Raw genomic sequence first — 23,226 nt, forward strand, 5'->3', positions numbered from 1 at the left:
CAATGGCATCGTAATTGTGTCAGAGATGGCGACGGGCTTGGAAGATCCAATGAGTGGAATGGATCATTTCTTGAAAAGAAGCCAAATGGTGAGCACCAATAAAAGAAAAACAAAGTTAATGGGATGTAATTCAATTAAATCTGGTTATGCTAATAGAATTTGATTACGAAATGAAACATTAATAGTTGTACCTAGGTTTTGCTCTTTGGGCGGCAAAATAATAGACGATGTCCAAAGTAGAGAGAATATACGGTGCAATGCATACTGGAAATAGCGAGAAAAGCCTATCTGAAAAATGGATATACAGGGTGTTTCAGAAGTGATGGTCAATAATTCAGGCATGGAAAAAAACGGGCCAAAAGTAACTAATAAGCCCGAATAAACATGGGTCAGCAGATCAAGCACTGCAGAGGTATTGCTTTAGTTCGAGTTGGGAACCAACTGCACGGCCCTGGATATTTAGGTTGGTCTCTCAATGTTTGGGATCGACTATCTGTTTACAGATGCGCAACCACTTCCCTTCCCCCCTCCATGCACTGTGCCGTTACGGCCTCATAATCAGTTACGAACGTGAAGGCACCATACACAGAGGATACACGAATGAAGAGTACGCTGACACGTACTTCATGTATGGCAAAGCGAATAGCAGCGACCTTGAGGCTGCACGATTATATGAAGGAGCTTTTCCTCTCCGTAGGCACCCCGACAGGCGTGCATTTAGCCGGTTAGTGCCTTAGAGAAACCAGGAGTTTCACACACGATGTACGAGAAGGTCGACCCAGATCGGTAACACCCGATCTTGCGGACAGGGTGTTACGCATTGTACATGAACACCCGGATACGTCAACAAAGCGGATTGCTACCCAAGGGCGTGTCCTGATTCATAGAAGTGTGTGGCGAATTTTACATCAGCAGCTACTCTACCTATATCATCTCAAGCGAATGCGAGCCCTCAACAATACTGTTTTCCCTCCTAGAGAGAATTTCTGCCAACGGCTGCAACAACAGCGTACTCGCAATACCCTATTTGTAAGGAGTATTCTGTTAACGGATACGGCTGGATTTCCCCATGACGGTATTTTTGTGTTGTTGTTGTTGTGGTCTTCAGTCCTGAGACTGGTTTGATGCAGCTCTCCATGCTACTCTATCCTGTGCAAGTTTCTTCATCTCCGAGTACCTACTCCAACCTACATCCTTCTGAATCTGTTTAGTGTATTCATCTCTTGGTCTCCCTCTATTATTTTTACCCTCCACGCTGCCCTCCAATACTAAATTGGTGATCTCTTGATGCCTCAGAACATGTCCTACCAACCGATCCCTTCTTCTAGTCAAGTTGTGCCACAAACTTCTCTTCTCCCCAATCCTATTCAATACCTCCTCATTAGTTATATGATCTACCCATCTAATCTTCAGCATTCTTCTGTAGCACCAAATTTCGAAAGCTTCTATTCTCTTCGTGTCCAAACTAGTTATCGTCAATGTTTCACTTCCATGCATGGCTGCACTCCATAGAAATACTTTCACAAACGACTTCCTGACACTTAAATCTATACTCGATGTTAATAAATTTCTCTTCTTGAGAAACGTTTTCCTTGCCATTGCCAGTCTACTTTTTATATCCTCTCTACTTCGACCATCATCAGTTATTTTGCTCCGCAAATAGCATAAACTCCTTTACTGCTTTAGGTGTCTCATTTCTTAATTTAATTTCCTCAGCATCACCCGACTTAATTCGACTACATTCCATTATCCTCGCTTTGCTTTTCTTGATGTTCATCTTATACCCTCCTTTCAAGACACTGTCCATTCCGTTCAACTGCTCTTCCAAGTCCTTTGCTGTCTCTGACAGAATTGCAATGTCTTCTGCGAACCTCAATGTTTTTATTTCTTCTCCATGGATTTTAATACCTACCCCGAATTTTTCTTTTGTTTCCTTCACTTCTTGCTCAATATACAGATTGAATAACATCGGGGAGAGGCTACAATCCTGTCTCACTCCTTTCCCAACCACTGCTTCCCTTCCATGTCCCTCGACTCTTGTAACTACCATCTGGTTTCTGTACAAATTGTAAATAGCCTTCCGCTCCCTGTATTTTACACCTGCCACCTTTAGAATTTGAAAGAGAGTATTCCAGTCAACATTGTCAAAAGCTTTCTCTATGTCTACAAGTGCTATTTTTAACTATCATAGTTGTCACATTTGTGCCGATGTCAATCCTAGTGCAGCACACACGACATCAGCAGCGCTATTTATCTGGACAGGACTGCACGGAGAACGCGTAACTGGACCACACTTTCTACCACAGAGACTAACTGGACAGCAGTACATGTGTTTTCTGCGGAATGTACTTGCAGACGTGCATGACGCCGTCCCACTGAACCAGCGCTTAAACATGTGGAATGAAGCAGCCTTCCAGCGTTTACAGAATTCGCCAGGACTGCCTGAGAGGATTCGCAACTCAGTTGAGAGACAAGTTGAGTGTTGCATTCAGGTGCATGAACAACATTTCGAACACCCACTTTTACGTTTAGAGATGCCGTATGTTTCTAGACACCAATGAACTGCACCAGAAAATCTGTTGTATCTCGACAACGGTCGATTTGAGGACCCATGTTAATTGGAGCGTTTTAGCTACTTTTGGCCAGTACTTTCCCTATGTCAGTTATTGATCATCACTTCTGAAACACCCTGTACATTAACACCCACACGTTATAAAAATGTATAATGTATGTGTGTATATCCCACATCTCCTCCTAAACCAAATGGCCGATTTCAACCAAGTTTGTTACACCTGCCATTCTGTCCGTAAAGAGCCGCTGTGGGGGTAAGAACCACCCATCTATCATAGTTCAGGACGTATGACGCCATATGCAATGAGGTGCCTGAGAAACTGCTGCGTCATGCTTGACGTTTAAAGTTTGCAACACATTACGCAGACAGTATCCACATAGGCTGGTAAATGTGCCTACATAAATTGCACGACACATAGTTCAAGAATTATGACGTCATAAACAGTAAAATACATGAAGGAATGCCCATTGTGCATGATATTTATGTTAGTTACCTCTTTGCTACTAACTATACGCATAAAAAAGTTTTACATCGCCCCAGTTGCCAGAACCCATGAAGACAGACGACTGTGGATTGTATCGCAGACACAGCCCCTTTGACTGTTCAGAGATGTCACTAAACCCTCCTAAAGATGTAAACATCCATGCATGAGCAACGTCCATTAGACGGAGGGGTTCCGACAGCCGATCAGTTCCAGTTTCTCCACCAGACAGCGGGTGTTGTCTGTATTTCAACCATGCCCAGACGGGCAATGCCGCGGTTTGATCGCGTCCGAATTGTTAGTTTGTGCCAGGAAGGGCTCTCAACAAGGAAAGTGTCCAGGCGTCTTGGAGTGAACCAAAGCGATGTTGTTCGGACATGGAGGAGATACAGAGAGACAGGAACTGTCGGTGACATGCCTCGCTCAGGCCTCCCAAGGGCTACTACTGCAGTAGATGACCGCTACCTACGGATTATGGCTCGGAGGAAACCTGACAGCAACGCCAACATGTTGAATAACGCTTTTCGTGAAGCCACAGGACGTCGTGTTGCGACTCAAACCGAGCGCATTAGGCTGCATGATGCAGAACTTCACTACCTACGTCCATGGCGAGGTCCTTGTTTGCAACCACGACTCCATGCAGCGCGGTACAGATGGGCACAACAACATGCCGAATGGACCGCTCAGGATTGGCAACAAGTTCTCTTCACCGATGAGTGTCGCATATGCCTTCAACCAGACAAGTGTAGGAGACGTGTTTGGAGGCAACCCGGTCAGGCTGTACGCCTTAGACACATTGATCAGCGAGTGCAGCAAGGTGGAAATTCCCTCCTGTATTGGGGTGGCATTATGTGGGGCCGACGTACGCTGCTGGTGGTCATGGAAGGCGCCGTAACGGCTGTACGATACGTGAATGCCACTCCCGACCCATAGTGCGACCATATCGGCAGAATATTGGCGAGACATTCGTCTTCACGGATGACCATTCGCGCCCCCATCGTGCACATCTTGTGAATGACTTCCTTTAGGATAACCACATCGCTCGACTAGAGTGGTCAGCATGTTCGCCAGACATGAACCCTATAGAACATGCCTGGGATAGATTGAAATGGGCTGTTTATGGACGACGTGACCCACCAACCACTCTGGGGGATCTACGCCGAATCGCCGTTGAGGAGTGGGACAATCTTCACCAACAGTGCCTTGATGAACTTGTGGATAGTATGACACGACGAATACAGGCATGCATCAATGCAAGAGGACGTGCTATTTGGTATTAAAGGTACCGGAGTGTACAATTTGGACCACCCCCCGAAAGTCTCGCTGTGTGATGATACAACATGCAATGTGTGGTTTTCATGAGCAATAAAAAGGGTGGAAATGATCTTTATGTTGATCTCTATTCCAGTTTTCTGTGCAGGTTCCGGAACTCTCGGAATCGAGGCGATGCAAAACTTTTTTTGATGTGTGTACATTCGAAACACATTTTGCACACGGTATTTACATACGCCACTGAATGTACTTATATAAATATATCATTGTACGACACACAGCTCAAGAGATATGACTGTTAATATGATGAGCTGTGTGAAAAAAATGCGCCATCATGCATGGAGTTTTAGTACATTTATTCTTTAGCACTAAGATACTCCAACAGTCAAGTCAGCATAAGGAAATTCCTGGCACCTGGCAGTGTTGTCGACAGCTTTCAAGTGCGAAGTGCAGACTGCAGTAAGCGAAAACAATAGCTGTGTATGGAGCTATGGAGAGGCATTGCGGTGAAGATGTTTACAAAATGGCTAAGCAGATGCACCCAGCGTACATAAACTGTCTCATAATTTTATAGCTGATTTCACGAATACATGGTCTAACATGTGTGAGACTGGTTCTGATCTATCTTCCTGCTATAGTTGCGCAAGGACGCTCTGGGAGTGTTTTAGAAATTTGTGTTGAACCTACAGCCTGCAAGATAGGAAGATACTAGTTCACCATGCAGAGTTCAGAAGAGTGCAGCAGTACGAACAGCTACGTAATCAGACAATGATCTCAATGTCGGTTGCATTACACTCCCTGTAAAGGGAAAGTTATCGTTAGCAGATATTAGTGTGCGGGTTCAGGCGTAACTAAACTTGCGATTTAGTCGTGATTCGTACAGGTAGCACTAAATATGTACAGTAAGACAACAGTAAAAAATTATATACACAAATCTTCCCCGAAATTCACTCTGCTAGTGAAACTCGTATTGCAATACCTACAGTAGGTTCTGAGATAAGCATTCATTTACGGACAGAAAAAAAGCGTTGGGAGACATTAGTAATACGAGGGCAGTTCAATAAGTAATGCAACACATTTTTTTTCTCGGCCAATTTTGGTTGAAAAAACCGGAAATTTCTTGTGGAATATTTTCAAACATTCCCGCTTCGTCTCGTATAGTTTCATTGACTTCCGACAGGTGGCAGCGCTGTACGGAGCTGTTAAAATGGGGTCTGTAACGGATGTGCGTTGCAAACAACGGGCAGTGATCGAGTTTCTTTTGGCGGAAAACCAGAGCATCTCAGATATTCATAGGCGCTTGCAGAATGTCTACGGTGATCTGGCAGTGGACAAAAGCACGGTGAGTCGTTGGGAAAAGCGTGTGTCATCTTCGCCGCAAGGTCAAGCAAGACTGTCTGATCTCCCGCGTGCGGGCCGGCCGTGCACAGCTGTGACTCCTGCAATGGCGGAGCGTGCGAACACACTCGTTCGAGATGATCGACGGATCACCATCAAACAACTCAGTGCTCAACTTGACATCTCTGTTGGTAGTGCTGTTGCAATTGTTCACCAGTTGGGATATTCAAAGGTTTGTTCCCGCTGGGTCCCTCGTTGTCTAACCGAACACCATAAAGAGCAAAGGAGAACCATCTGTGCGGAATTGCTTGCTCGTCATGTGGCTGAGGGTGACAATTTCTTGTCAAAGATTGTTGCAGGCGATGAAACATCGGTTCATCACTTCGAACCTGAAACAAAACGGCAATCAATGGAGTGGCGGCACACCCACTCCCCTACCAAGAAAAAGTTTAAAGCCATACCCTCAGTCGGTAAAGTCATGGTTACAGTCTTCTGGGATGCTGACGGGGTTATTCTGTTCGATGTCCTTCCCCATGGTCAAACGATCAACTCTGAAGTGTATTGTGCTACTCTTCAGAAATTGAAGAAACGACTTCAGCGTCTTTGTAGGCACAAAAATCTGAACGAACTTCTCCTTCTTCATGACAACGCAAGACCTCACACAAGTCTTCGCACCCGAGAGGAGCTCACAAAACTTCAGTGGACTGTTCTTCCTCATGCACCCTACAGCCCCGATCTCGCACCGTCGCATTTCCATATATTTGGCCCAATGAAGGACGCAATCCGTGGGAGGCACTACGCGGCTGATGAAGAAGTTATTGATGCAGTACGACGTTGGCTCCGACATCGACCAGTGGAATGGTACCGTGCAGGCATACAGGCCCTCATTTCAAGGTGGCGTAAGGCCGTAGCATTGAATAGAGATTATGTTGAAAAATAGTGTTGTGTAGCTAAAAGATTGGGGAATAACCTGGTGTATTTCAATGCTGAATAAAACAACCCCTGTTCCAGAAAAAAAATGTGTTGCATTACTTATTGAACTGCCCTCGTATGTAAGGATAAAGCATAAATACAGAAAATTTTTCATCTACATTATCTTTCATGTGCACACTAGTAATTACACTCGCTGATAGTTGATGGACATTTACCTTAATATTTTTAAATTGTCAGTGTACTGATGAGTTAATCTGTGGTGTTAATGTGTCTGTATATAAGCCATGAGCATGTATGCATGCATGTGAGGACAAGATGGGGGAGGGAGAGAGAGAGAGAGACAGACAGACAGACAGAGAGAAAGAGAATTTAGATTTTCAAAATGTAATTTCTGTTACGATACTTACTTTTGAGTGCAATATATTTTCTTGCAGGAGGTTTCTCCAGGACTAGTGTGGACCGAGGGAGCTGCAAACATAGCGGCTGCTCCTCCAGAAGGAAATGAGTTTTTTGGCAACTTGAAGCAGCAGCCTGCCCTGCAACCAGAAGACTTAGCAGAAGCCGTTGTTTACATGTTGTCTCAGCATCCTCGTGTACAGGTGCGTGTCATGCAGTATAGAATCGGTAGATCGCAAATTTGTGTACATGCCATGTGGACTGGTACTTTCACCACAACGTAATTCAAGATTTCATCCATATTTTCGCAGTGCTCTAGGTAATAAGATGTTTATTGAGTGTGTTTCGAAACTATTCGTTCAAATTAATACAGGAGTTTTACTGCTTGATACATACGTCTGCACCACACTGAGCCTTCTCGCTGTGTGTGACCATTCCCTACTAGGGATACAGCGTTCTTTTCCGGCTCAATATTATGTAAAAATCAACACCTATTTCTATCAGGCACTGTTTATAATGTACAGATTTTTTGTTGATATCAGGTAATGCAGCACACTTTCTAAACAAATTAGAAGTATTTTGAATATTTTTGAACCTATTTAGGGTTACTTAAAAAGTTAGCAAGAAATTAATGCAAATTGTTTTCCAAAATGCTTCCTCAAATTGAGGTACCATTTAATCCAATGTCATACATTTGAAGGTGACCAAATTTTTACCAGATATGCATAACATGATGGCTGAGATACTAGACCCATTTAATTTCAACTATTACGTATATTACAAGGATAAAAGAATATCGCATCTTACATTTTAATTTTTATAATTTTTTTCCTAATAAAATGTTACTTTTTTTATAATTTAGTTGCTTCTGCAATAAGGCTTAATTCTACTACATAAGTATGAACTATTTAAAGTTACAGAAAAAATTAGAGCAATGCATTATAAACTTTAGGAAATATTTGTACCTGAATTCCGAAAAATACAACTTGCAGGAAACTGCAAATGAAGATTTGAGTCCAATTAAACTGTGCCTCTGAACATTCCTGAAGCATTTCTTCGTCTTCAAGCTTCCTCTTGGCATTCCTTTTAGCAGTTCTTGCTTTTTTGGAAAACTTGAACGGCGAATTTTTCAGCTTTATGCACTCTTTGTCTGCCACATGCAAGTAATTGATCTTCCATATTAGAGCTACATTTTATGCCTAAATTTCTCAGGACTTCCAACCTTCCTATCACTTCATTATTGAAACGGTAATCTTTCCCGTATGCAATGGATGAAACTTTCATTTGTATTCTGAGTGGCCCCATCAAGACATTTACTAAGCAAGACAGAGTCACTCAGGTCTCTAAAAATTGGTTTTATTCCATTCATAACAGACTCAGGAAGAGAATGGTACATTTGACCACTTTCTTTTGCTTTTTGGTAAACACGCCAAGAATCTGCTTCTTTAGGGCACAGTCCGTGAATATGGTGGTCATCTGTGGAAAACTTATGAAAGTAGGTGGCCCATACAGCTTTCTCATTGCTGTACCATCATTCAGAGGTGCAGTTCGTCTAATGGCCAATCCATAATAACTCTGAAGGAGGTCTATTTCAGTTTCTGTCAATCTGTCTCGGCCAGACAGAGATTTTCACATCAGATAGTAACTTTCCTTTAATTTTTCTTCGTAGCTTCCTCAATGTAGCATCCATCCTCTTTTACACATGTCCAGTTTTGTTACCAAGGTATTATCATAAACATTGAACTCATTAATTTTATTGAAAGCTGTAAAGTCCCCATCGCCTAGGTACTTCATATAATCTATAAACGGGCATCGATCTCTGAAATATTTTCAGAACTCTATCACACTCCATACCTCCACTGTAGCCATCATAATTCTTAGAACTGTCCTTAAGTGTGACCATGGCAGGTGTGGCAGTACTTAGATAAGCACTCCAACAGCTTTTCCATTCTCCAGAGAATTAGCACTCACAACACCATTCAAGGAACGATGTCCTCGACGTTGCCATGCCCCATCAAGTGCAACAGCACTAATGTTTACTGTTTCTACTACTGCTGCTTTCATAGACGATTTGGACCAACAGTCAAGGCACCTAAAATTATTTTATATTCTTGCTGAACCTAATGGGTGGAGGAGGAAGGTCCATCAAACCACAAAACGTTTGAGCAGCCTTTTTTCCTTTTCCAGTTGCACGCATTGCATACACTAACTTCAGGTTCACATCATATGAACTATGCACAATGTTCGAAGTCATTTTCGACGTAGATTTATTGCAGGATCTACACAGAACAACTAATTTTGATGTTAAACCCTTCCTGCTACTTTGTTGTTCAGTTATTTCCAGACAGCCTTCACCATCACATTGTTAAAATTTGTCCCTTCCTTTGACAAAGAAGGTAAGATGCTCACATCAACAACAACAAATCCACTACAAACAGCGTGATTGTTAACACAAAAATTGGAATCACCAGGAGGCGTGCCGTGTGGGAGTTTCTTCCATGAAGAACTGATACGTAGGTTACTTTCAACAGTGTTGCTTGCTTTGTTTGTGAACTGATTACCACGGAATTTCTTTTTGTTGTATTTCTTGATGCGTGGCGTAGTTCGTATTTATTGCACACTAAAGGATATGTACTTCCACAAATGTATGTAGCACTTGGGCAACAAACCTTCAGTAACACGTGAACACACTGGTTCACTGAAACAAAAGTAAATACTAGCAAAGATAATCGTATAAAGACACTAAAATGTGCAATGTTACCAACATATGCAACGTATCGTACGTATAATTGCTGGAAACAGAAAGTTCACAGTTCTTTTCGAAATAGTACTGGTTTCTGTAACAGAAATAAAGGGGAGCGTGGTGGCATACATGAAGGCCTATACGGTGTATATCAGTGTAATCAGGAAAGACTGTACAATTTAATAAAGTCATAAAAATATCGATTTTTCCAACATTTATACTTGTAAGTATCTTGTATCCTTAAAGGATAGCCACAGCCGGGGCTGTGGTAGCTATACCGCTACGCTATTTGTTGGCAGACTATGTTGAAACCGTTATCAGTATATCCTCTGTCCCCCACGTGGCATATGCCGTCGTCGGATCTTCCACATGTACCAATTTTTTTCCGGCAGTGTATTTTCTTTCCTCGTCCTGTCCTTCACGAAGCGAGCGGCCTTAAGACGCTTTGAACGCTCTCTCACACTTGTACAAGCGCGCGGCCTCCCTGCAAATCATCGTCCACTAATTTAGAGAGTCTGAACGACAGCTAACTAACTAGGCTGAACTATGACCAGAACAACTTTCACTTGTACAAGTGTGAACAGGAAAACATTTCTTAGGCCATGACGCTCCCTCCTGACGATTTTTGCAGGCTCGTACAGGCCAACAGCCGTCTGTCCGATGGAGCATAAAACGCGATTCATCTGAAAAGGCCACCTGTCGCCACATGGTGGAGTCCAGTTGTGGTACTGAGTTGCAAATTCCAATCTTAGTCACAGACGAACAGCGGTCAGCATGTCTTGGAGTATTTGGAAAAGCGGGTAGAAAGTAACAATCAACATCTTCACAAGCAGCAGTGTATCATCAGCAAAGAGTGGTATCAGCTATGTTTGGCATACCTAGACTCCCTTTTTTGCCGAAGCGAGGCCATTATCCAGACTACAGGTGGTATCGTACGGTACTAGAGAGATGTCTCCTGGGGGTAGCAAATTTTTTTTTTCCAGTGTGATTTTATTTTTCGACGTGGTCTTAGACAGTGAAGACTGCACACTTCCATGTACCACATTCTGACGCTTCATGGAGTTTTAGAGGGTTCTTTCATCTTGGACAGTACTCCCCGTTCCTACTGATCCTTTCCATCGGTCCTAAAAAAGATGGCCCTACAAGATAACATTGCTGCCATATGGAAACTAGAGCAGAAGAAAAAGCGTATTGTGTTACAATATAGCGAAATTCATAGGCCTGCCTGCATCTGTAGCTCTTAACATTCTAAAAAAGCTAATTTAAATCCCGGTCTTTTGTGGAACCTGCTGCGTTTGACATTGCTTCACCTTAGGCGACCGATCCGATCCTCGTTAAAGCGGTTTTGTTCGTTAGTGGAAGTCCGAATAAAAGGTAATTATGGAGGTGCATCAGACGGAAAATTTCAGTATGCTACAAACAGACTGGCAACAATCAAAGGGTGTGCTATAAACCACCCATTCAACGTAAGCATCATATGAGCAATCATATAGCTCATATGTAAAAGGATTTTTTTATATACACAAAAATACTGTGAATTCAGACAACAATTATAATAAAATACAATTTTGTTTGGAGACATATCAATTCAACAATCATTGCGACAAGTGTTACCTTGTACTTAATCAGTTATCTGGAAGTACATAGGAATATTAAGCTTTGTTTCCATAGAACACTGGACTAACAATTTAATTAAAAAGTCGCCGTAAAATTATAGTTGACCATTATTAATTTAACTGCATAGTCTAAATGTAAATCATAAACTCCACTGTACATATATGGAGACATTATGTGATGAAATTTTGAAACAGGGTAGAAGGCGTGGTAAAGACACTGGAGGGACGCAATCTACCTGGCGGATTCATTCCCAAATAGTGACATTCTGTCAGTATACCAAAAGAGTACAAGGGGTATGACCAAAAATGCTGGCTGCGTTTCCAGCATTTATTGCAATATAGTTTTTAACATCAGTGTATGCCATCTATGTTACTTGAAACTGATTTATAAACATCTTATTAACATTTAACTGTACGCCACATGCGCTGTGCATCTAAGACACCGTTTTCAAAATTTCATCACCTAGTGTCTTCTTACATGTACAGTGGCCATTGTGATTTACATATAGGCTATGCGATTAAGTTAAGACTGGTAAATTATAAGTTTACACCAACTTGTTAATCCTGGTCTAATGGTTTATGCAAACAATGTCTTATGTTCTGACGCACTTCAAGATACGTGATTAAGAGTAAGGCAACACTTGTAATTATGCTTTTTGAACTGTTTGCCTCCAGACAAAAGTGAACTTTATTATAAATACTGTGTGAACCACTTGTATTTTTATGTATGATTCTTTTTCAACTTAACCCATTCTTTTACATACGGCCAGTAAATAGAGGGCTTTGGCTGTCCAGTATGTCGTAAACTGAGGTTACCTGTGTGAATTTGTAAACAGGGGCCTCAGTTGGACTAATGCTTGTACATGCCTGAGTTAGGTTAGAATACGTGTCATTATAACTACATCCAATCTATATTACTATTTACAACAGTATGTAATTACGGAATTGTAATTGTGTATACTGTGACACGTCGTGTGATCAATGTGCTCTTTCTATGTATGATTCTTGTATTACTTGTATTTATAGCACTGATGGTAGCTGCACTTGTCAGGTGATAGCTAGATGTGTAATATAGTAAAAAAGACAGACGATACTACAACCGATGCTGACCTTCTTTCTGTCCTGAATCATCAATTTCTCTTTTCTATTTAGCTGCAGTAGACTTCCAAAAATCTTGGGCATCCAACCTCTGTCCTACGCTATTATTGCTTGTTACTATGTCTTATTATCCAATTACTTGTTTATCCAATGACTTGTTTGGAAGTAATTTTCTACGGACGAAGGTCTGCTATGGCTGCGGGATTGTGGTTACGTACAATTACTTGAAGGCATCTAGGGAGCAAAAATGTTGAGCACATTCCACTAATCAGGAGGTGAACTGACTGTAACAGATGTTGTTTAAAAATTGGGGCTCTATTCAAAAACGTGTACTAAAGACTTCATCGTTACATTCACACTTAGTGATCCTGGAGGTGAGGAGGTGCCTTCCATAAGATCTTTTCTGTGTAAAAGTAAATATATGAAGCTGAATTACTTCCAGGCTCTAAATATCTCAATTCCTGTTGCAGGTGCACGATATAATTATTATACCTACTGGCCAACAGTTATGAGAACAACAATGGTAGACTTCTGTTGTGTAAGTGGAAATATTTAAGAAATAAAAAGTTTCTTGTTAAATAGTGCGTCTGTGTGTATTATTTTTTACTACCCAGCCAAACTATCTATAAACCAATCTAACTGATATTACATAATATAATGTTCATTTATAGTAGAGAATTTTGAGTGCTGTAGTTGATACATGCCACTAAGCCTTTCCTCCAGACAATGCATCGATTCGATGCACTGGACTTTCACTATCTCTGCGGTAAAGTTTATATTTAAGATACTGGACGGCTGGTTCAACAGTAGATTTATCTGAAAAGAATAAAAAAGAAAATGTCCAGAAACAGATTGCGGGGAGGTTTAAAACAATATTTTGGAAAATATGTAAGCTGATGACAGCTTGACTAATATGCAAAAGGTGGAATTACACCAAATATTGATACATTATAAGGTGTTTTCCGATGTATATATGAATGCAAATGAAAAATTACGGGCTATAAATAATTTCACAAGCCTTTATCCCATACCATTCGCACTGATGGAGGCGGCGCATCGAGAAATAAGTAATACGATCGATTTGTAAAATCATTGGATCCATTTCCTGTGATATCCTAGATCAACAACGATGACTGTGGTGTAATATTTTGCAGATGATATTTGATGAAGCTGCAAAAATGAGGCTACTAGTTGAGCTGAAACATCTCCTGCACAATTAGGCACAATGCACAAATTGTTTACACACACATAGACTGAGGTTACAAAAGTCTGGGATACCTCCTAATATGGTGGCCAGCCTAGTGCAGAATCTCGACGTGGCATGAATGGGAGATCTTGCCCACTTGCCTCTTATAGGATGCTTAGGAAGCTGTTTTCTCGAATAACTGGACAACAAACAAGCAAATCATATTAATGGAATTTATTACAGTAATTGAACTTACACTACTTAACTTTCGTTTCTACATGATGGGTCGCAAGCAGTTGGCGACATGCAAATAATCAATGTCCTTTGATATATACAATTTCCATGCAAGCTAATCGCACAAGTTCACAAGTCACTGCTATCATTAATATCACTGCGGCTCTTCTAGTGCTAAAGTGCGCGTCATTTACGACGGCGGCCGAGTTTAGGTTCGTTCTGCGCATCTGACGTCACAAAACACAGTCAACCAATGAACAGAGAACGACGTTGCCAGAGCTCGACTGCAGTGCAGAGCACGGACGAGTGTCTTCAGTTTTAGAAACGTACAGTCGTAAATAAAGTAATTGAACAAAAGCAATGTCTTGATAGCAGACTTTCTTTTAAAGAAAGTTTGGAAAAAGCATTCTTTATACCAATTGCTTCACATTTTGTTAATTTATAAGCCTTCTAATTCAGGCGATAGCAAGGAAATGTGTTTGTATCATTCTCAGTAACCGCTTTTTGGTGGTAATTGTTTATTTCCTGAATGAGATTTTCACTCTGCAGCGGAGTGTGCGCTGATATGAAACTTCCTGGCAGATTAAAACTGTGTGCCCGACCGAGACTCGAACTCGGGACCTTTGCCTATCGCGGGCAAGTGCTCTACCATCTGAGCTACTGAAGCACGACTCACGCCCGGTACTCACAGCTTTACTTCTGCCAGTACCTCGTCTCCTACCTTCCAAACTTTACAGAAGCTCTCCTGAGAACCTTGCAGAACTAGCACTCTTGAAAACAAGGATATTGCGGAGACATGGCTTAGCCACAGCCTGGGGGATGTTTTCAGAATGAGATTTTCACTCTGCAGCGGAGTGTGCACTGATATGAAACTTCCTGGCAGATTAAAACTTTGTGCCCGACCGAGACTCGAACTCGGGATCTTTGCCTTTCGTGGGCAAGTGCTCTACCACTCCGCTGCAGAGTGAAAATCTCATTCTGGAAACATCCCCCAGGCTGTGGCTAAGCCATGTCTCCGCAATATCCTTTCTTTCAGGAGTGCTAGTTCTGCAAGGTTTGCAGGAGAGCTTCTGTAAAGTTTGGAAGGTAGGAGACGAGGTACTGGCAGAAGTAAAGCTGTGAGTACCGGGCGTGAGTCGTGCTTTGGTAGCTCAGATGGTAGAGTACTTGCCCGCGATAGGCAAAGGTCCCGAGTTCGAGTCTCAGTCGGGCACACAGTTTTAATCTGCCAGGAAGTTTCATATCAGCGCACACTCCGCTGCAGAGTGAAAATCTCATTCTGGAAACATCCCCCAGGCTGTGGCTAAGCCATGTCTCCGCAATATCCTTTCTTTCAGGAGTGCTAGTTCTGCAAGGTTCGCAGGAGAGCTTCTGTAAAGTTTGGAAGGTAGGAGACGGGGTACTAGCAGAAGTAAAACTGTGAGTACCAGGCGTGAGTCGTGCTTCGGTAGCTCAGTTGGTAGAGCACTTGCTCGCGATAGGCAAAGGTCCCGAGTTCGAGTCTTGGTTGGGCACACAGTTTTAATTTATTTATTTTTTATTTATTTATTTATTTATTGTTCCGTGGGACCACATTTAGGAGAAGTCTTCATGGTCATGGAACGAGTCAATACATGAAATTATAACACGATTGTAGAAACAGATAAAATGAAATATAAGAACATATTCAGGCGACAAGTCGTTAGTTTAAATAAAGAAAATCAAGAATGTAACACTGGAATTTGCTTAATTTTTTAGCTCTTCCAGGAGCTCCTCGACAGAATAGAAGGAGTGAGCCATGAGGAAACTCTTCAGTTTAGACTTAAAAGTGTTTGGGCTACTGCTAAGATTTTTGAGTTCTTGTGGTAGCTTATTGGAAATGGATGCAGCAGAATACTGCACTCCTTTCTGCACAAGAGTCAAGAAAGTGCATTCCACATGCAGATTTGATTTCTGCCTAATATTAACTGAGTGAAAGCTGCTAACTCTTGGGAATAAGCTAATATTGCTAACAACAAACGACATTAAAGAAAATACATACTGAGAGGGCAATGTCAAAATTCCCAGACTATTGAATAGGGGTCGACAAGAGGTTTTCGAACTTACACCATACATAGCTCGAACAGCCCGTTTTTGAGCCAAAAATACCCTTTTTGAATCAGAAGAAGTACCCCAAAAAATAATACCATATGACATAAGCGTATGAAAATATGCGAAGTATACTACTTTTCGTGTTGAAATGTCACTTATTTCAGATACTGTTCTAATGGTAAATAAAGCGGCATTTAGTTTCTGAACAAGATCCTGAACATGGGCTTTCCACAACAGCTTACTATCTATCCGTACGCCTAGGAACTTGAACTGTTCCGTCTCGCTTATAACATGCCCATTCTGTCTGATTAAAATGTCAGTTCTTGTTGAATTGTGGGTTAGAAACTGTAAAAACTGAGTCTTACTGTGATTTAGCATCAAATTATTTTCCACAAGCCACGAACTTATATCATGAACTACATTATTTGATAATGTTTCAATATTACACACAAGATCCTTCACTACCAAGGTGGCGTCACCAGCAAACAGAAATATTTTTGAATCACCAGTAATACTAGAAGGCATATCATTTATATAAATAAGAAACAGCAGTGGCCCCAGCACCGACCCTTGGGGAACGCCCCATTTAACAGTGCCCCATTGGGACTGAACATCATTACCACTCTCAATATTGCTGAGGATTACCTTCTGCTTTCTGTTCTTAAAGTAGGAGGCGAACCAATTGTAAGCAGTAATATTTTGTGGTCTACACAGTCAAAAGCCTTCGTTAAATCAAAGAAAACACCTAACGTTCGCAACCTTTTATTTAATCCGTCCAGAACCTCACAGAGAAAAGAGACTATAGCATTTTCAGTTGTTAAGCCATTTCTAAAACCAAACTGTACATTTGACAGCAAATTATGTGAATTTAAATGCTACAGTAACCTTGTATATACAACCTTCTCGATAACTTTAGCAAACACCGATGGCATAGAAATAGGTCTATAATTGTCAACATTATCCCTGTCTCCCTTTTTATAAAGTGGCTTCACCACCGAGTACTTTAATCGGTCAGGAAACCGACCACTCCTAAAGGAAAAGTTACAGATATGGCTAAGTACTGAGCTAACATACGTGGAACAATACTTCAGTATTCTGCTAGATACCCCGTCATATCCATGAGAGTTCTTGGTCTTTAGAGATTTAATTATTAACTCAATCTCCCTCTTGTCAGTATCATGGAGGAGCATTTCAGGTAACAGTCTCGGAACACTTTTTTCTAAGAGCGCTATATGATTCCCTGTTGGGACTAGGTTTCTAATTAGTTCACCTGCTATATTCAGAAAGTGATTATTAAGTACTGTACATATATGCGACTTATCAGTAACACGGACATCCCCACTACGCACTGATTCTATAATCTCGACCTGTCTCTGCAGACCAGCCACTTCCTTTACGACTGACCATATGGTTTTAATTTTATCCTGAGACTTAGCTATTCTATCTGCATACCACATACTTTTTGCCTTCCTAATAACTTTTTTAAACACCTTGCAATACTGTTTGCAATGGGCTGCTGCATTTAGATTTTGACTGTTTCTAACGTTTTGATATAATTGCCACTTTGTTCTACAAGATATTCTTATCCCTTTAGTCAGCCACCCAGGCTGCCTGTTTGTGCTAGTACCCTGTTTTGAACGTTCTAACGGAAAGGAACTTTCAAAGAGCACGAGAAAAGTCTTGAGGAAAGCATTATATTTATTGTCTACTGTATCAGCACTATAAACATCTTGCCACTCTTGTTCCTTGATAATGTTTACAGAAGTCTGTACAGCAACTGGATCAGCTTTCCTAAAAAGTTGGTAACTATATTTAACATGTGTTGCAGCACAAAAATCTTTTAGACTTAAAATTTGTGCATCATGATCTGAAAGGCCATTCACCTTTTTGCTAACAGAATGTCCTTCTAATAATGACGAATGAACAAAAATATTGTCTATGGTTGTTCTACTGTTCCCTTGCACTCTCGTTGGAAAGAATACGGTTTGCATAAGATTATATGAATTAAGGAGGTCTACCAGCATCCTTTTCCTTGCACAATCACTTATACAATTAATATTGAAGTCACCACATATAACTTACTTTTTGTATTTCCTATGAAGTGAACCAAGAACCTCCTCTAGCTTTAGCAAAAATGTTGTGAAATCGGAGTCTGGGGATCTATAAATAACAACAGTAAGAAGTTTAGCTCCACTAAATTCAACCACACCTGCACAACGTTCAAACACCTTTTCAGTGCAGTACTTTGAAACATCAATTGACTCAAATGGGATACCGTTTTTCACATACATGGCTACTCCCCCACACCGCAAAGAGCTCCTAGAAAAGCTGCCAGCCAACCTGTATCCTGGTAAAGGAAGCCTCTGAATTATCTCCTTATTTAAGAAGTGTTCAGATATACCAATAATTTCAGACTCAACATCTATAAGCAGTTCACAAACTTTATCTCTAATACCTTGTATATTTTGATGAAATATACTAATTCCCTCATTAATCGTATACCCAAGCTTTGTAGAAAGTGGTTTCTTTGTTAGAGAGACTTCCCTTAAGCAGGAAAACCTATCAGCTGACTTCAGTCTAAAAAAGGTACAGCTCTAACACCCACAACTACCGGAATTTTCCCATGAATGGTCCCACCACCCCCACCTATGCTGTCACCTATAAGTTTTGCCAACCTCCACTTCCCATACCCGTTGAGGTGCAGGCCATGTCTAGTGAAACCCGTCCTACTGATAGACTCCATCGACACCACTGAAATGTGACTCATGCCTTCTGTCATCAGCACGCCCCCAAGTCTCATGTTATTACGCCTGACGGCTGTATTAAGATGAGGCCGATCGTGACGCTGAAACAGTTCCACGAAATGCACATTCGTGTTGCCAGTCTGAGTGGCTATCTTTTCCAGGTCACCATCTATGTCATACTCCCCATCCCTATCAATACTATTACCAGCCCCACCCACAATCACTACCTGGTCCTCTTTAGTAAAATCCCTACATAACCCCCCTATGTTAAAAGTCACCTGAGCCTATCCTGCATTAGGCTTCACAATGCTGGTGACCTGGTACTCACTCCCCAAAACTTCCTAATCTGCCAGGAGGTTTCATCGTTTATTTCCTATTGTACTTCGACGAAACGTGAGTAATTCATAGTCATACACACAGTGTTTGTCGGTAATTTGCGTTATACACTCCTGGAAATTGAAATAAGAACACCGTGAATTCATTGTCCCAGGAAGGGGAAACTTTATTGACACATTCCTGGGGTCAGATACATCACATGATCACACTGACAGAACCACAGGCACATAGACACAGGCAACAGAGCATGCACAATGTCGGCACTAGTACAGTGTATATCCACCTTTCGCAGCAATGCAGGCTGCTATTCTCCCATGGAGACGATCGTAGAGATGCTGGATGTAGTCCTGTGGAACGGCTTGCCATTCCATTTCCACCTGGCGCCTCAGTTGGACCAGCGTTCGTGCTGGACGTGCAGACCGCGTGAGACGACGCTTCATCCAGTCCCAAACATGCTCAATGGGGGACAGATCCGAAGATCTTGCTGGCCAGGGTAGTTGACTTACACCTTCTAGAGCACGTTGGGTGGCACGGGATACATGCGGACGTGCATTGTCCTGTTGGAACAGCAAGTTCCCTTGCCGGTCTAGGAATGGTAGAACGATGGGTTCGATGACGGTTTGGATGTACCGTGCACTATTAGTGTCCCCTCGACGATCACCAGTGGTGTACGGCCAGTGTAGGAGATCGCTCCTCACACCATGATGCCGGGTGTTGGCCCTGTGTGCCTCGGTCGTATGCAGTCCTGATTGTGGCGCTCACCTGCACGGCGCCAAACACGCATACGACCATCATTGGCACCAAGGCAGAAGCGACTCTCATCGCTGAAGACGACACGTCTCCATTCGTCCCTCCATTCACGCCTGTCGCGACACCACTGGAGGCGGGCTGCACGATGTTGGGGCGTGAGCGGAAGACGGCCTAACGGTGTGCGGTACCGTAGCCCAGCTTCATGGAGACGGTTGCGAATGGTCCTCGCCGATACCACAGAAGCAACAGTGTCCCTAATTTGCTGGGAAGTGGCGGTGCGGTCCCCTACGGCACTGCGTAGGATCCTACGGTCTTGGCGTGCATCCGTGCGTCGCTGCGGTCCGGTCCCAGGTCGACGGGCACGTGCACCTTCCGCTGACCACTGGCGACAACATCGATGTACTGTGGAGACCTCACGCCCCACGTGTTGAGCAATTCGGCGGTACGTCCACCCGGCCTCCCGCATGCCCACTATACGCCCTCGCTCAAAGTCCGTCAACTGCACATACGGTTCACGTCCACGCTGTCGCGGCATGCCACCGGTGTTAAAGACTGCGATGGAGCTCCGTATGCCACGGCAAACTGGCTGACACTGACGGCGGCGGTACACAAATGCTGCGCAGCTAGCGCCATTCGACGGCCAACACCGCGGTTCCTGGTGTGTCCGCTGTGCGGTGCGTGTGATCATTGCTTGTACAGCCCTCTCGCAGTGTCCGGAGCAAGTATGGTGGGTCTGACACACCGGTGTCAATGTGTTCTTTTTTCCATTTCCAGGAGTGTATTTTAAAGTCTTCCAGGTAATCTGTTGAATGATTAGCCGCGTTAGTCTAATGATTAAACTGTTTTGCTGCTAACCGAAAGATTATGAGTTCAAACATTGTTCGGTACTTAAAATTTTATTTATTTAAAGAGAAGATCTAAGTGTCTTACTTCATGAATTTTATTCGTTTGAATGTAATTTTCTCAAATTTCTAGTGGCAACTAAAATCGACCATACGGAAAGTACACGCTATGGACTTTTACCTCTGCAAACTCTTCAAAATTTCGTGCAATGGTTTACTACATCTAATGCTGCACAATAACTGCGTTGAACATCGAAACAAAATTAAGTCTTTTGTGGGGGGAAGCTATCAGTCAAGAAGATGTGTAAAAGTCAAATTTTTGGGCCAAATAGTTTTTGTGAAATCGAATGATAAGTGTGTCAAAGTAGTCGGAACACAATGTGTCTGCACAGGCGAGCAGTGCAGTGACAAAATCGCGCACAGCGCGGAATGCGGGGAGCACGTCTCTGGAGCAGCGTAAGGGTTAATGCGGCCGTGGTGGCTTTACTTCATGAACTGCGCGCTCCCCCCTAAACACAAGTTTGCGAACTATACTATACTATGGCGCTGCTTCTCTTGGCGCGTGCAACTGGCAATGCAGCAATCTCCCGCGTGTGGGCGGGCATGCGCGAACCGCCAATATAAAAGAATTGAACTATAGTGCGGCCGAGGCTAGGCAGCGCATCGCTTTTATTCTCTTCGTGTAGAGGCCGCTCCTGTCGTGGTGACGTCATAGTCAGCGTGCTATTGGCTGACGTCGTCTCACCGCCCTCTCTGCTGTATCGTTCTTGATCTTCATTCCGGCGCTTGTCGTTACGCCGGAACACGCAACGAGTGGTTGGAACTCTTCTGCAGAAATACTGAACCATGCTGCCTCTAGAGACTTCCATAACTGCGAAAGCGTAGCTGATGCAGGATTTTGAGCACTAACTGAACTGACCTCTCGATTATGTCCCATAAAGGTTCGATGGGATTCATGTTGGGTGATCTGGGTGGCAAAATTATTCTCTCGAATGGTCCAGAATGTTCTTCAAAGCACTCGCGAACAGTTGTGGCTCAGTGACATGGCACATTCCATCGTTGTTTGGAAACATGAAGTCCATGAATGGCTATAAACTGTCTCCAGTTAGCCGACCGTAGCTATTTCCAGTCAATGATCGTTTCAGTTGGACCAGAGAAGCCAGTCCATTCCATGTAAACACAGCCCACACCATTATGGAGCCACCACCAGCTTGCACAGTGCCTTGTTGGCAATTTGGATCCGTGGCTTCGAGGGGTCTGTGTCACACTCGAACCCTACCATTAACTCTTACCAACTGAAATTGGGAATCACCTGACAAGGCCACAGTTTTTCAGCCATCTAGTGTCTATCCGACATGACCACAAGTTCAACAGAGGCGCGGCAGGCGATGTCGTGCTGTTAGCAAAGGCAGTCGCGTCGGTCATCTGCTGCCGTAGACCATTAGCAGCACATGTCAGCGATTATTTCACGCAGTGTTGCTTGTCTGTTAGCATTGGTAACTCTATGCAGACACCACTGTTCTCGGTCGTTAAGCGAAGGCCATCGGCCTCTGCGTTGTTCGTGACCAGAGGTAATGGATGAAATGTGGTATTCTCGACACACTCTTGACACTGTTGTTGTTGTTGTGGTCTTCAGTCCTGAGACTGGTTTGATGCAGCTCTCCATGCCACTCTATCCCGTGCAAGCTTCTTCATCTCCCAGTACCTACTGCAGCCTACATCCTTCTGAATCTGCTTAGTGTATTCATCTCTTGGTCTCCCTCTATGATTTCTACCCTCCACGCTGCCCTCCAATACTAAATTGGTGATCCCTCGATGTCTCAGAACATGTCCTACCAACCGATCCCTTCTTCAAGTTGTGCCACAAGCTCCTCTTCTCCCCAATTCTATTAAATACCTCCTCATTATGTGATCTACTCATCTAATCTTCAGCATTCTTCTGTAGCACCACATTTCGAAAGCTTCTATTCTCTTCTTGTCTAAACTATTTATCGTCCACGTTTCGCTTCCATACATGGCTACACTCCATAGAAATACTTTCAGAAACGACTTCCTGACATTTAAATCTATACTCGATGTTAACAAATTTCTCTTCTTCAGAAACGCTTTCCTTGCCATTGCCAGTCTACATTTTATATCCTCTCTACTTCGACCATCGTCAGTTATCTTGCTCCCCAAATAGCAAAACTCCTTTACTACTTTAAGTGTCTCATTTCCTGATTTAATTCCCTCAGCGTCACCCGACTACATTCCATTATCCTCGTTTTATTTTTGATGATGTTCATCTTATACCCTCCTTTCAGGACACTGTCCATTCCGTTCAACTGCTCTTCCAAGTCCTTTGCTGTCTCTGACAGAATTACAATGTAATCGGCGAACCTCAAAGTTTTTATTTCTTCTCCATGGATTTTAATACCTACTCCGAACTTTTCATTTGTTTCCTTTATTGCTTGCTCAATATACAGATTGAATAACATCGGGGATAGGCTACAACCCTGTCTCACTCCCTTCCCAACTACTGCTTCCCTTTTATGCCCCTCGACTCTTATAACTGCCATCTGCTTTCTGTACAAATTGTAAATAGCCTTTCGCTCCCTGTATGTTACCCCTGCCAC

General features: G+C 42.7%; 1 protein-coding gene across 1 annotated transcript in view; it reads left to right on the forward strand.

Moving 5' to 3' along the window:
* LOC124776572 (dehydrogenase/reductase SDR family member 11-like) overlaps positions 1 to 13,033 on the forward strand; it is a 38,332-nt gene extending 25,299 nt beyond the window's left edge. The window contains exons 5-6 of the mRNA XM_047251618.1: positions 7,031 to 7,195; positions 12,920 to 13,033. Of these exons, the coding sequence (XP_047107574.1) occupies positions 7,031 to 7,195; positions 12,920 to 12,961 (207 nt within the window). The 3' untranslated portion in view covers positions 12,962 to 13,033. The remainder of the gene's footprint in view (positions 1 to 7,030; positions 7,196 to 12,919) is intronic.
* The last annotated feature ends 10,193 nt before the right edge of the window (positions 13,034 to 23,226 follow it).

This window comes from Schistocerca piceifrons, chromosome 2 (assembly GCF_021461385.2).
Source record: "Schistocerca piceifrons isolate TAMUIC-IGC-003096 chromosome 2, iqSchPice1.1, whole genome shotgun sequence".
Taxonomy (NCBI): Eukaryota; Metazoa; Arthropoda; class Insecta; order Orthoptera; family Acrididae; genus Schistocerca; species Schistocerca piceifrons.